At 34.4% G+C, this 15,332-nt stretch overlaps 1 protein-coding gene across 1 annotated transcript in view; it reads left to right on the forward strand.

The window, feature by feature from the left end:
* LOC126751079 (homeobox protein homothorax) overlaps positions 1–15,332 on the forward strand; it is a 317,674-nt gene that overhangs the window by 59,858 nt on the left and 242,484 nt on the right. Inside the window, exons 4-5 of the mRNA XM_050461014.1 lie at positions 1,128–1,178; positions 6,885–6,935. Coding sequence (XP_050316971.1) covers positions 1,128–1,178; positions 6,885–6,935 — 102 coding nt within the window. The remainder of the gene's footprint in view (positions 1–1,127; positions 1,179–6,884; positions 6,936–15,332) is intronic.

Below are 15,332 nucleotides of genomic sequence, written 5' to 3' on the forward strand. Positions count from 1 at the left end.
ATGCATTACAATATCAGGAGGTGTTTACAAGCAAGGCTGTGTGTGTGTATGTTTATAGTTTTGTAGTTCTTGTTTTTATTATTTTTGTTGTACTGGAGTGGCTTTGTTTGCATGAAAATCGAAATGTTGTGCGCAAAATGTGGATTCGTCATGCCGCAAGCATGACTAATGGTCTTACCGATGAAAATACTAACAGACAATCAAATGCATATACACACACATACATATTGACAGCCTTATACACACTTTCATTCATGCATATATGCATATTTACGGCCGAAACCCCAATGTTTGATTGCCAAAAGGACAAGCGCGAAGGGAAAAAATGCGAAATACGACAAAAAATGCATGAGACAAAACAAAAATAGATAAAATTTTATAAAAAAAATTGTTGTAATAATAGTAAAAATACAACTGGAACCGGTGACGAGATAAGCCGCCAGCGTCTGCGGCAATGTTGTTGTCGCGGGAAAAAGAACAGTTGTGCACAATGAGCGGTGAATATTTGTAGTGAATTGGGCGGCCTATGTACACACACAAACAGCTACATATATGTATATAGGCACATGTACGCACTGGCAACACTTGCCGCAATAAACATGCGAATTACTCCGCATGCAGGCGCTTGCAAAGGCTCAGCCATAAATGCGCCGCCTTTATATGTGTGTATGTGTTTGTATGTATGTTTATATATATGTGTGTAAGCCTTTGAGCATTTTGCAGCGCTTCAGTTTATTACAGTTGTTGGTAATATGAATTTTTATTGCCATCGGTTGTGGCGTAAACGTGCTTACAAGTCGAAACATAAACCAAATGACACGCACAATGTGTTGCATAGATAAAAATCATCAAAGCAATAATTGATAAAATGCCACCTACGTGGTTGTGATGTGGAAGAAAATTGAAAAAGTTTAACAAAAATGTATACAATTTTTGTTGTACGGCACATGATATACATATGTACATTTGTTTTGAGGTTATATTTTACAGTTAATTATAAAAAATAAGTATAAAATATTTTTTGAGATTTTATATTAAAATTTAAATTAATTATAAAATAACTCTTAATTTTCTAAACCTTGCAACACTTTATTAACATATAATTTTCCTTCCTCTGCTCTTTTCAGATAAGATCACAGAAACCCTACTACACAGCGGATCCCGAAGTCGACTCACTGGTAAGTGTTGCACACATAGAAATGTATGCACAGTCATACACAGAAGCCTTCAATTGCATTTTATTATATCTCACCCATAAATAGATTAATGAATCGCACTTGCAACATATTGCCGCTACTGCAATTGTAATAAATGCATGTTGCATAGTGCCATAATATTGGCACAACAAGTTCACCTTGACCTCAAAACAAAATGCAAAATTTTCAATTATCAAATACAAACAATAAAAACAGCAATAACAACACATCACAAAGCAACAGTTAATGTTGACGATGTATAAACATATAAATTTTTCAATTCAATTCAATTAGAAGAGCGGCCGTTGGCCGTTGCAGTGTGCGGCAGCGACTGTTGCTCGTAAAAAGCAGCATTTTTATTTGCCGCTTAAATAAATTTGTTGCAATTTACCGCTGACCGTCGCAACTAAGGCGGCGCGGCGGCGCAGCGGCGACTAACGCATGCGCACTTGTCGTCGTCAGGCAAGTTCAATGTCGCTGTTGCAAATTTACTGCATTTGTTTTGTATTTTTATTATTAAAAAGCGAGAGAAAAAATCACAATAAAACGGTGTGCTGAAATTTGCGAAAACATTAAGCACACAACAACGGAAAATTATCATTCTTAATCTCAAGTGACTGTGATCCGGCATGTCAAAGCGCTGCGATACATAAACAAATACAGAGTGACGAACCATGCAAACATGCAGCTGTTGCACATACATATTGCATACATACATATGTTTGTTGTTGTTATTGTTTGTAGCAAATTCACATTGTTGCTGACCACAAACAATGCCAGCAGCCCACAAGTATCTAGATATACAGAAATGCACGACTATGCCGGCTGGAGGCTGGAACTTGGCCTGATAGCCCGCGCGGCCCACATGCGCTCGACGCCAATGTAGTAAAAGCAACAAAAAAAAATGAAAAAAAAACTAAAACTTTAAGCTTTTTCGTTACTAAATAAAATGCACATGAGAACAACACATATCTATATGTAGATATATATATATATATATATATATACATATATGTATTTTCAACCGTCATTCCCTCAATAACTGAGTTGTTAACTTATTTTATTGCCGAACGCTTGACTGCTGAGCGCAGTTGATCTGTTGCGCTGTCGCTCGTTGATGCCGGTTGATTGTGCGGTAAACTTGTTGCTCGTCTTATGTCAGCGCGCACTGAAGGCTGTCAATGTTGCAACAATAACAACAACAGCAACAACAGTATGAACTACAACAATACCCACTATAACGATGGCATTAAACCTTTTCGGTTTTGTTGCATACATACAGATTTTTGAACATTTTATTTCATTAATGCATGTAAAATCCCAGCAGCAAGCTCCAATATGCCACACCATAACGTTCACCAGCAGTTCCGTCGCCTGCATCGTTCGCTGGCAGGCAGTTAGCTCGTCACGCGGACTGTAGTAAAATTTAATCGTAAACATTCAATACTCCCCGCATGCTGGCGTCCGTGACGGTCGTGTCGCGGATTTTGTTGCATATGTCATCTTTTAATGCCAAGTGCTGCTTAAGTGGTATGCCACAGTTTTAAACTGACTGCGCACACCGAAATGCCGTATGTATGGAAATTTCGGTGTCGATATGTATGCGTATTTGAGTGCCATTTAGTTTTGCAACAATGAAAAATCTCCGAGCATTTCGCAGCTGCCACAGCTGAGTGTAGGCAAATATGATGCGTAGCATTTAAATGAGCCGTACGACATTTTCGCGCTCACTGCTTTAGAAAGTGAAATGAAAACATTCCTCAGTGTAGCCTTAAGATGCCTCAATATAATTTAAGGCTTTTTTAAAACACATGAGGCATGTATTTCCAAGGAGAGCATTATTCAGCAACGTCTTTTAGCGTTGCATAAATATGTGTGTAACTAAATTATTAAGATACACGAAGCGCTGACAAAAATATGGGTGTGCTGACAAAATTTTTATTGCGCTGAAAGGTAAATAAATAATTTTGTTTCACACAAACCAACTTTACCTGAAAATTTTCAATACTGTGTGGAAAATGTTGGTTATTTTGTTTAACTCAGCTATCGCGCTGAATAACAAATTTACCTTTCTACAACTACTAGTTTTGTATATGTAAGACCAACATTTCAAATAACAATTACTACAAATGCACACACATTTATTTGTCCATCAAGCACTCGTTATAAATTCTGGGAAACCCTTTGGAAAATCGCATGTGCATTCACATATGCTAATTTCGTTGTCACGATGCAATTACCGTTTAGCGGCGAAAGCAAATTATGCATACAAATATTGCCACTTCATATAACTGACTCTTTAATCGCCTTTAAAGCCTATTTATATAGTGTTGGAATCATCATTAGTCAATCGCTTACAATATTACGTATGTTGCATACGAAATTCGTATTGCATTAGATAGTGCAATGAAAGTGCTTACAAATGGCTGCGACGTGCGGTCGTCCATTAAAAGTATATATGTAAGTTTCATTGCTAAATAGAGGAAAGAGTTATGCTGTAATGTGCGAAACTATGTAAATTTCATCCGCTGAATTGCGCTGAATTAAGCAGAAATCAGCTGAAAATCATATATTGCAGTCCCATTCTTGAAACAATTGCATTTTGCGTTAGCTGAATTGCGCTGAATCATTGAAAAACGAGATGAAAAGCTGCTGCAACATTGCTAAGTTATAATTTATTCTTAGCTGAATATCAATATGTGCTACTTATATATTAAAGAAAAATATTTATTGAAGTCTTTTTTGAAACTATTGAGTTTTTCTTTAGTTGAATTGCGCTGAATTAGTAGAAACCAATTGAAAAGCTTTTTCAACATTGCGTTCTTATAATTTTTTCTTAGCTGAATGCTGACATGCTCAAATACTAAATAGAATAATGTTTGCAGAATTTTGCTGAATTAGATTGAATTAAGCTGATGTCAGTTGAGTATGATTTACTCCGGTTCAATGTGGGAATGACTGCAATTTTAGTTAGCTGAATTGGGCTGAATTACCCAAGATATACCTGAAAGCGTCTGTAACAATGCGCTTATACTTGCCGCTATAATTTATATTTGGCTGAATTCTGCTGAATAGTCACACATTACTCAATGCAGTTGCTTTTTTAAAACTAATTTCCCAATGACTTCATACAGCTTACACTGCACTATTACTTACGAATGAGCTCTGTCAGACGTCATTTTATTGATATTTTGTCGTGCTGCGGGCACTATTGCAAATGTGCATATTTTTATCATTCGTACGACTGCTATCATCTCGGCGCCCCACCTTTTATGAGTTTCCGCCATTTGCGAAATTTCACTTCTATATTTCTATACAATTCAATTCAATTCGAGGGCTCGATGGTCCTACGAACAAATGTCGACATCAACGCTTCAAGTACCAACAAAGATCGCTGTTACACTATTAAACACACACGCGAAAACGACGATAACAGTGGCGCGTCATTTTATGGCGTTGTAGTGTTTTGTTCCAACTGTCAGTTTGACAGTGCGCCTGCGTACTTGTGTAATAAATCATTTCGCCTCGCTGCCGAGGCAAGCTGTCATGCGCTTCTACGGATCGCGCTTCGCTTTCATTGCAACGCTAACTTGCGGATACTCCAACGGCAAGCATGCAATGTCGCAGAACGCTCGTACGCCCAGTTAGAGTCAGAGTACATGCGGCTATTCGGTTTTAGTTTAGGCGCGCGCGGCAGTTTGTGTGTGTGAGTGCGCGCAAAATGTTGAATAAACATTTAAATGTGCATTTAGTAACACATACTTAACGTTTGTATTTTTAAGTACTACTAGAGGCCGCTACTACAGCTCGTATGCGGTGGCGGCGTTCTTGCAGCGGCATGCTTCAGCCAACAACGCTAAGCCATAAAATTCATTTTATTTCCATTGGATACTTGCTGTATTGCCATTTATTACACTTACTATTGGTGTCGTTGTTGTTGTTGTCACTCCTGTTGTACTTGTTGCTACAAATGTTGTTGTTTTGGGCATAGTCAGTTAGCGCTAGCGCGCCGTCACAAAGCTGTGCGGCCTATAGCAACGCGCCGTGATTATGTTGTTATGGTTTGTATGGCGAGAAAATTGCAATATGTTGCAGTTGAACTTGTCAATATTACGCCATGCCTTGTTGTGGACAACGTTGTTGTTGCTTATTGATTTTTTCGCTTTTTGTTTGGTTAACTATATGTTGTTGTTACTCATGTCACTTGGTAGTTGTTATACTCGCGTTTTCCGTCTTTAAGTAAGGAGTGAAACTTTTTAATAGCTTAACCAAGCAGCCGACTTGTTGTTTTAATTTTGCGCTCGTGTTTTTTGCTTTATTTTTATAGGCCGACTGCCGAGTGTCGTAAAAATGTCAAATGTCAAGTTGACAGTTTAATTAGGTGAGGCTGTAACGAGGTATCCAACCAAGCGCAGGATTTCTTTTTTCTTTCACTTTGCTTATGTTCTGCTGTGCTCTGTGTTAGTGGCAGCGAATTTTGACAGTACGACTTTTTATCGCCTTCGCTCTTCTGGTTGAGGTGTCTGGCAGTGCTTCAAGTGCGCAAATTTTGACTTTGACGTTTTAAATGCTGCGACCTTTTTGCGTTTATTAACTCGCTGCAGCGACACGGTTACCGCCTGCTGCGATTAAGGTTGTGGAAAGTTTGCGCGGCTTTTTTCGTGCTTCACTTTTTGTGCTCCGCTGTTGCGCTATGCATATGTATTGCTCATCATCATTAGCCTGAAATTCCAAATCGTTTTTAATGCGATTAAAAGTGACTAAAATGTCGAGCTGACAATTATATATACATACATATATGCATGTATGTATATGTGAAAGCAGAATTGAGCAAAAACTGAAATGAACTCCGAAATGATTAAGCTAAGGCCACAGCGCGCAACAGAAAGTATCTAAAATGAAACAGACCGCGCACCACTAAGCGTTTTAAAAACGTCTGATTTCTTTATAAAAAGCGCTGAGCTGCAAAACATGGAAATTATAAATACCACAGCCAACAACAACAGCAACTACTTATAAATATATATTTGTATATATGCATACGAGATCAAGGCGGCGTCACTGCCCACGGCGTCAGCGCTTGGCTTAAAAGCGCTACTCTACTCTTGTATTTGTCTTCCTTTTGCGGCTTTGCAGCTTTCTGTGCTTTGTTCGCTACGGCAAGTTTGTGCTTTAAGTTTTTTGTTTTGCACGCCGCCGTCGTCCAATTAAGGTGCGTTTAAATGAAGCGTAAAATTCAACTTATCGCCGTTCATCTACAGGCTTAGTAGCTAATTGTTGTTGGGCTGCAGTTAAAAAAATTGGTTGTGCATATTAATAAATTAAGAATAAAATTAAATTAATTAAAATTACAAATAAAAATAAATTAATTAAAATTTAATTACTTAATAATTAAATACAATATTCAAAACTAACTAATTAATTTAAATTAGAAAAAAATTAATTATAAAATAGATTTACACAAATAAGTGATATTTTTAAGTGAGGTTACGGTGCAACTCAAAGTTATCTGTTGCTGCACAATTAATGTCTTCTAAGGCATTGTGTAAACAGTTAACTCATTATAATTTATATGTTCTGCGAATTACGAAAAATTTCAGTTTCTTTAATTAAAAATATTTTTTGAAATATATCTACACTAAAATTTATTGTAAACCAATTTTTAAAAATATCTTTACTTTTTTGCAGATGGTGCAAGCAATACAAGTACTTCGGTTTCACCTTTTAGAGTTAGAAAAAGTAAGTGCCATCCTTTATTAAATTTATAAAATATATAAGTTATGAAAGAAGAATGCAAAAGGGTAAAATTTAATTACAAAAAGAAAATTTATATATACATATATTATAATTTCAAGTTAAAAACAAGTTTCTCAAAATACATGCAAAATGCGGATATGCAACCTTTTTTAACTATTTCTCTATTATGTGAATATATATAACGCCTAGAAATTATATATATATATGTTTAAACAGCATTCAGCTAGACTTTTTGCATGCTTACCGATAAAGTATTACGATACACATTGCGCTGACAAAAAAATGCGAGTGCTGAATAAAATTTAAAGTGCTGAATTGAGCTACATTATGTTAAAGGCAGTCACTTTTAAAAAATTTTAGTGTGCTGACATAAATTTTACTGTGCTGAATAGAAATTATATCATATTCAAATAGTGTTCAACATTTACAAAACTAAACTGACAACACAATGCTTATCAAAAATGACCATTAGCTTCTCCATTACGTTCAGATACAACAATAAATTCAGTTGCAAGTTGCTTAAGACAGTTCACTTATAACATCATACAGGAATAAGGCGCTGAATTTAGCTAAATAGCGCGTGATCCTGTTGAAAACACGCAACCAAATAGTTTTGGTCATAACAACTTACTTTACAAGCAAAAGTTTATAAAATTGATTATATATAATGTCGCATACAAAGCAAGAAGTCACAAATGCTACAACAATTCATTGAATGTACTTCAATTATGCAGGCATTGCGCATTTCTTAAGCTGAACACCAATAATAACATACATATTCACATGACAACGAGTTACATTGCCACATGATTGTCAGGCAATTTATGCGCCTTTTAAACTTGGCTGGTAGCTGAAAGCCAAATGTCTAAATTAAGTCAATACTGATCAGGGTGCAATGAAATGAAACGTCAAATGACAATAACCAGTCGAATAACTGGCTAAGCGGTCATGCGGACGGGTAAACGCGGTGGACGGACGGACGGACGGATGCACGCGTTGACTACAGCCAGCTGGCTGAATGAATGAATGAGTAATTGGCTAGTTGGCTGAATTGTTGCTGACATGGTATGGTAATTGTTGTCAGCAATAAAAATCGTCAGCAGCGCTAACAAAGCGCACAACAAGAGCTGATATTAAATTTCAACAGCATGCTAAGTGCGCAACATATGCTGCTGTTCGCACAACTGTGGCACAATGGAAAATGTCAGCTTGTTGTGCGGAAAATAGCCCAAAATGTGCTGTAGACTGCTGTTGGCAATTCAATTTAATGCTTTATTTATGTGCGCATTTATTGTGCTCCCTATTATACACTCGATATATTAATGACCAATCAGTGGCGACATGAAAATGGCATACCACACACAAGTTGCGGGCTGACAAGCAAATGTTGGCGCGTATTTTTATTATGAGAAATGATTTTTATTTATTATTTTCAGACATAAACATTAAACATAATTTCAAATTTTATTTTTTCGCAAATTTGAAATTTTTTAAAATTTGTTTAAATATTTTTTTTTTTTTATCTAAATTAATTTTTTTTTATATTTAATTTTCTCATGCTGCTCTCATATATAGTTCCCACATTTACATAACTGCTCTCACATGTTCCGACATACACATTACATATATTCTATGCACATTCCTTAGCAGCTTATCAGCTACATGTGACCACTTGCCGCCGTCACAGCTCATACAAATAGCAACATTAATGACTTGTTTCCCTCCACTTTTTTTTGCTTCTATTCTGATTTTTATTTCAACTTTAATTGTGTCCCGCTTTTGTTTGTTTGCCTGCATAAACAAATAATTCCGCAACCATTCATAGCAACAAAAACAACAAACACGATTTTAATGTATGCAAACAACCAGCAAACAGCAACACAAGTATTAAATGCGCCACCAACACGAACTTTAACAATATCGGCGGTGGCGACGCCAACACCAAGCACCACACAAAACAATACAAGTAACAAATAGTCTATATAATAAAATAAATGGCAATAATAAAAACAGCAGAGAGCAGGTGAAAAGTGAGATACGTGCATATGTTATGTACATATATATGTGAGAAATAAAAAAAAAAAATTGTATTTATTATAGAAACATGCTCGGCGCTTCGGTATGCTCATTGTTTGACATGTGCTGTCATATAATGCAGCAATGTTGCAAGAGAGAGAGAGAGTATTTTTTTGAAACTTCATTATTTTCAAGGTTTATGAGTAATATTTTAAAATTCAATGAAAAATTTAAATCAAAGAAAAAGTCGAAAAAAATTTTAAAAATTATTTTTAAAAAAAAATTAATTAATTAATAATTTGTACACACACGCACACACAAATAATTAATTAATTTTTTAAATAAAAATTTTATTTAATAAAAAAATTGAAAAAAGTATCATATATTTTTTTAAATTAATTTTATTAATTTAATTTTAATTTAATTAAAAAAATTATTTAATCAATTTTTTGTAGTAATTTTTTTTTTCGATTTTACTATTTTTTTTTTTGTTAATTTTTAAAATATTTTGTTTAATTAATTAAAATATTTTAATATTAATTGATTTAATAACAAAATATAAAAATTATTTAACTAATTTTTTATAACAATTGTTTTATACGATTTTATTAATTTAATAAATTAAATTTGTTAATTTTCATGAATATTTTTTTTAATTTTTTATTAATTAAAATTTTTATTGAATTTTCGAATATAATCTGTACTCAAAATATATTCAACGCTCAAAAACCTAAAATATTGCCATTCACGCTCTAAGCACCACCTCAACTGTAGTCAATAAAACCGTTATAGGGTCACTCTTATGTAGTTCCTGTCTGTCTGCCTGCCTATTGTACTATCTAAGCAAACTAATAACCGCCATAAAAATCACGAGGTGTGATTTTACATTAAATACACAGGTGGTTTCTAGTTAACATTTTCATTTTATTTTAAATTCTTTTTAAAGTCATTAGTTTTCCCTCCATTTTTTATTTAAAAAGGTAACAAAAACATAATTAATATATGAAAATATCTATGCATTTTTCATTTTTACAATATACTGATACCAAAGCATAGATAAGAAAGGCTGCTGCCAACTAAAAGTGCACAGCTATCGCTCTAAACAACACGTTGTTTGCTCCACCGCGCACTTTCTCAGGGTCAAATCGTCAATTTTCAGTTCAAAAGATTATATCATACTGCCAACTTTTAACGCTTTGCTAGACATCCGCACTTAGTCTATCAAAAATAGCATGCATAAATTACTAAAAATTATAATAAAAAAAAATGTTTGTGGCTTGTGTGCATTAGATTCATGCGCTGTTGGTTAGTAAATTCACAGCAACACCCACTTCATTATAACTTTTCATTTCCACATGACTTTTTTCAGCTACTAATTTCTACTAAAGAGCTAATTGTTAGTTTTCCTAATTTGCTACAAGCATTTTAATGGGGGTGTTTTATTTTTATACCATTTCGAGTGACCCTCAAAATTTTTTTGTATACACACTGTAGAAGAGAAAAAAATGCAAAACAGCTTGAAAATTCAAAATTAATGAGTGTTGCTTAAAAATTAATTAAGCAAATGCTTAGCCAACCATAACTCGGACAAAACTTCAGCGTCAGCGCCGCAAGTGCTGGTCACTACAAACATAACTACACATAACTACAATAATATCATTACGTCAATAAAATGTGCGCCATAAAATTCGCTACAGTGGCCGCGGCGTTCTTGAGCGCGCAACGCGGCTTGACTGTGTCTACAAGCTGCCACAACAACGCCGTCTTACTTTTTCATGTTAATTATTTCGTTTTTGTTTTTGTTATTTTCCACTGTCCACTCGGCGCGCAGTGTCTTGTGATTTTCGTTAAGAATTAAGTGAGAAATTATGCAAAGTACGAAAGTAAATATGGTAAATACCTGCATGTGTGTGTGTGCTTAGTATGGTAAAATTACAATAAATTCCAACTTAGCGGCAAATAAATATATTACTCACCTTGTGGCCAGACTTCGCCTGTGCTTTGGGCTGACCCACGGCCGTTAAGGTAAAATCCATGCTTATAACTAGGCGTAGCTTTTAAGCATTCGCATCAGTTGTTATGCGGCGCAACATGTTGCTTATCAACATTTTCATATTGCCGCCTCACATGATCATCCGCTGCAGCAGCATTTAGTGTTTTGAATGTTTTTTTGTCTGTCTTCTTACGTTTTTATCGCTTTCCAGCTGAACTTGATCCCTCTACTCGCCAAAGAAAAAAATAAAAATACAAAGGCTTAAATAAGTGTAGAAGAAAAACGAAAACGAATTGTTGAAAATCAATGATCGCATACAAATGAATCGCGTAGTTTGTGTCTCTGCCGTGTTCCAGTTGGGTTTTTTGGTTAATTCGTATTTGTTGTATTTGTTCAGGTAAATGCGATTGTCTGCTGCGGTTGCTATATATTATTGTTGTCTGCTGTTCGATTTATGCATTGCCTATACATACATACAAACCTACATATGTGTCTGTTTTGGTTTCAATTTCAATTCGACTTTCAAGTTTGCTCTGAAACTGTGCTGCTGCTGCAACCGTTGTTGCTGTTGTTGTTGTAAATATTTTTTTCACTTTGTTTGGAAACATGGTATATTTATATTGTGTTGTTTTTGGGTTTCAGAGTGGTATTTTTTTCGGTTAGCGTCAGTTTTTGTTGTCACATTTCTGGCCTAAAACTGATTCGGGATTTGGGTTGTTTTTTCAATTGCTTGCCGCATTGCCGGCTTGCATTGCTTGCTGACACACTGACTTAAGCCACACTCGTTATAAGCGTAGTGATGATAAACTGGTTTTCGCTTGTGACTTAGTTACTTTTTTGTTTCAATTCGTGTAGTTAAAAATACGTTTAATAGGCATAGTAATAGTCAAAATTATAAAATTAAATTAAGTTTATTTCTTATAGCAGAGTACTACTGATTAATTTTTCATATTAATTACACTCTGCTTATCGAAACACACAACAGTTGTGTTATTTGCGTATACATTACTGATTTACAGTTATATTCAACATGAATGCTAATAACCTTTTAATATATAACTGTATTCACTTATTCAGCTCAGCTGAATTGCATTTTTTGCTGTTATATGCAACATAAATGCTAGTCACCTTTTAATATATAACTGTATTTACATATTCAGCTCAGCTGAATTGCGCTGAATCCAAATTCTACACGTATTTTTAAAAGGTTTTATTAGTCAATTGTTAATTACACATTTCTTGCGTTGCTTATCTTAGTTACTGATATCAATTACAAGCATAGCTATGTTTACGGCTTGTTTTCTCAAGCTAATGCTGCTGAATTACGCACCACGCACCCTCGCATCATGCGAACGTCGGTTCATTTTGAGTAATGCAATAAAACGGTGAAATTAGTTTTGCACAACTTTTATTTGCTTTGAATGCATATTGTGCAAACTCAACAGCGCTTGCGTAAAAACGCAATTGCGTGAACATACGTTGCAATCGTTCTTAATTACTGCGACTTTCATTGTCGCACTTACAAACAAAACTTTTCCTCTTTTGTTAGTGAAAGCCATACGTTAAATATGTAGGTTGTTGCACGCTTGATGCAAAAAGTTAATGAACTGTTGATAAGTTGGCATTAGCGTTGCCTTTTGACAAATGAGTGTTATTAGCGTTGGTTGCTAGAAGCCGCGGTGTCACCTAGTTTTCACTACTCAACTGGCGTTACTTTTTCTGGTGAGTTTCTCTAGCCGCTTTTAAGCCATGATCTCAATATTATTTTCAAATAAAAAAAACATAATTTTTAATAAATATTTTATACAATTTAAATCATATTTCTATTCACTGCCAAGCTTTGTAGTATTCGACTACATATTTCGACTTGCCTACAACAAATTTGGAAACATTTATGCATCAATTCGCCATACAACCATCCGCCGATGCGTCGATCCACCCATGCATGCACATGTCCATTTAGTGAACTCAACCAACAACTGGCTAACCCACCTCCCAGCCGGTCTTGGTTCCAATACGATTTGTTCATATCCAACCGGTAATATGTATGCTGTCTCAGTGCACATATTTGTATGTGTATATATGTTTATATATTTGTATTTATATATGCCGTTGCATATGTATCATTTTGTACGAATGCATGCAACCCAGTGTGACCAGTGATCTTTATCGCATCCCACGACAGGTTTTTGTTTTGTCATTTGTCACTCACTCGCTGCGGCGCTTTGTGGCTCAGAGCTGCCTGAGAAGAGCGTTTTAACGAAAAGAAATAAAAATAAATAAGATAAAAATAAAATAAAAATAACAACAGAAACAGTAACAGTAACAGAAACAGAACAGTAACAGAAACTTAAATTATAACATTTTTGGTAGAATTAAAATTTTTTCTATGTATTTAAATATGATCTAATAGATGTCGTTAATAACAAACGACAAATCACTTACAAATTAAATACAGATTATTTTCTTTAATAAATTAAAAAAAGTGTTCACATCTTTTTGGTCGCAACAAGTGCGCTTTTTCGGCATATTTGTACGCCTCTTGAAGCCTGCCAGCCCACAGCTTCATTATTGCAATATCTTACTACATTTGTCAGCTTGTGGCAACATCTGCCCTATTGACAAACTGACTTTACGTTCCCTAGTATATTTTTTGTAGATTTTTTTTATAAATATTTTGCTATTTGCTTCGCTTGAAAACCTGTTCCCCGGCTCAAACACCCAGACACAGTAGTCTGGCAATGCGCTAAAAAGGGTCTCAGTGCCGCAGTGACGCCACACGGTCCACACGTACATCCGTTTGCAATTGCAGCAGCATAAACAGTCAGCTACACGCCTAACTGGTAACCCACTCTGAGTTTGCGCTGTACACGCGCTCTACTTATACTCCAACAATTAACTATATTTCTGGTTGTTCACTTGCTTTTTTCCAATAATAACAATAATAGTAAGCGTTTAAGGCTTGCTGCGAGTTTTTTATTTTATTTATTTATATATTTTTTTATACACTTGACTGCCAGCTAGCTCGCTTAATAATCAAGCGACTTATAGTCACTTGTCGTCATTTAGATATCTGCGAGAGGAAATCGAAAATTACTACAAAAAGATTTGCATCTGCATTTAGCAGATACAACTAGCAGACAAGCAGCATGCAAAGTGAATCTATATACATATTTATATATATGTATAAACATATATACATTATGTAATTTGAAATGCGAAGTTCAGGCACTATTCTTAAGTAGTTTTAGCTTGCGTGACAGGCACTTTTGTTTTTCATGTGTTATAACAATGTATATGTGTATCTAAGAGATAGCCGACTTACCTCTTCTTGTTTTAACAATCAATGTGGCAAGCTGGTGCTTTGCTTTTGTAGCCAGCGCGCTGCGGACTTGGTCACATGCAAACTCATACTACAAGCTGCCCATACATATTTACAAGTCTGTATGTATCTATGTACGTATGTATGTATTGATCGTATACATGTATTAAATATGTAAATTTTGTACCTTTTCCTACGCCACTCATTTTAGTCAAAACTTGTTGCTTAACGACACAATGAATGATTAAAAAATTATGTATGCGTTACTTTTCAAGATTGTCGATGCTGATAAATGCATTAAAATGAGAAGAACAATTAATGGCAAGATCAAATGGAATGTGTTTTGGGGACAGAAGAGTGGCTAGCTGAGTGCTGAGTGCTTGGCTGCGTTATTGTTATATGGAGCGCTGGGAAAGAATACATGCATTTGTAAGGCATTTGATGAGCGTAAAAAAAGTTTAAAGAAAAATAAATTTTTTTAATATTTTATTCTTCAATTTAGAATATTTTTTTTGAATGCTGAAATAATATATGTCATTGACTTTTATAATTATGTAAACAAAATGAACTTACTATTTCAAAAATATTTTATTATCTTCATTACATATTTTACATATAATGTTTGATTAGAAATACGAAAAGACATTTTCGACTACCCAATCTATTATATTGTTAGTAAGGAAGAATATTCATAATTTTTTTATTTTTCTCATTACAATTTATTTTTTTTTTTGCCGAATTGTGTTGTAGAATGTACTACATATTGTAAAAAAATAAAAAAAAAAATTATAAAAAAAATATATAAAAAAATTAAATTTTGCCTAAAAAAATTTTAATATTAAAAAAAATATTTGAAAAAATAAAATAAAAAAATATAAAATTATGGTACTCTTTTCATTATACTTATAAAACTCACCAAAAACTAAAGTTCTTACTTCGAAGATTAAATTTATTAGAAAGCATTTGCGAATTTCATACAATAACACATACTGGAGCCACACGTTTCATCCACCGTTGCCAAAGCCACTTTAACACAAAGGCTAAATTT

This window comes from Bactrocera neohumeralis, chromosome 2 (genome assembly GCF_024586455.1).
Source record: "Bactrocera neohumeralis isolate Rockhampton chromosome 2, APGP_CSIRO_Bneo_wtdbg2-racon-allhic-juicebox.fasta_v2, whole genome shotgun sequence".
In the NCBI taxonomy this organism is placed as follows: Eukaryota; Metazoa; Arthropoda; class Insecta; order Diptera; family Tephritidae; genus Bactrocera; species Bactrocera neohumeralis.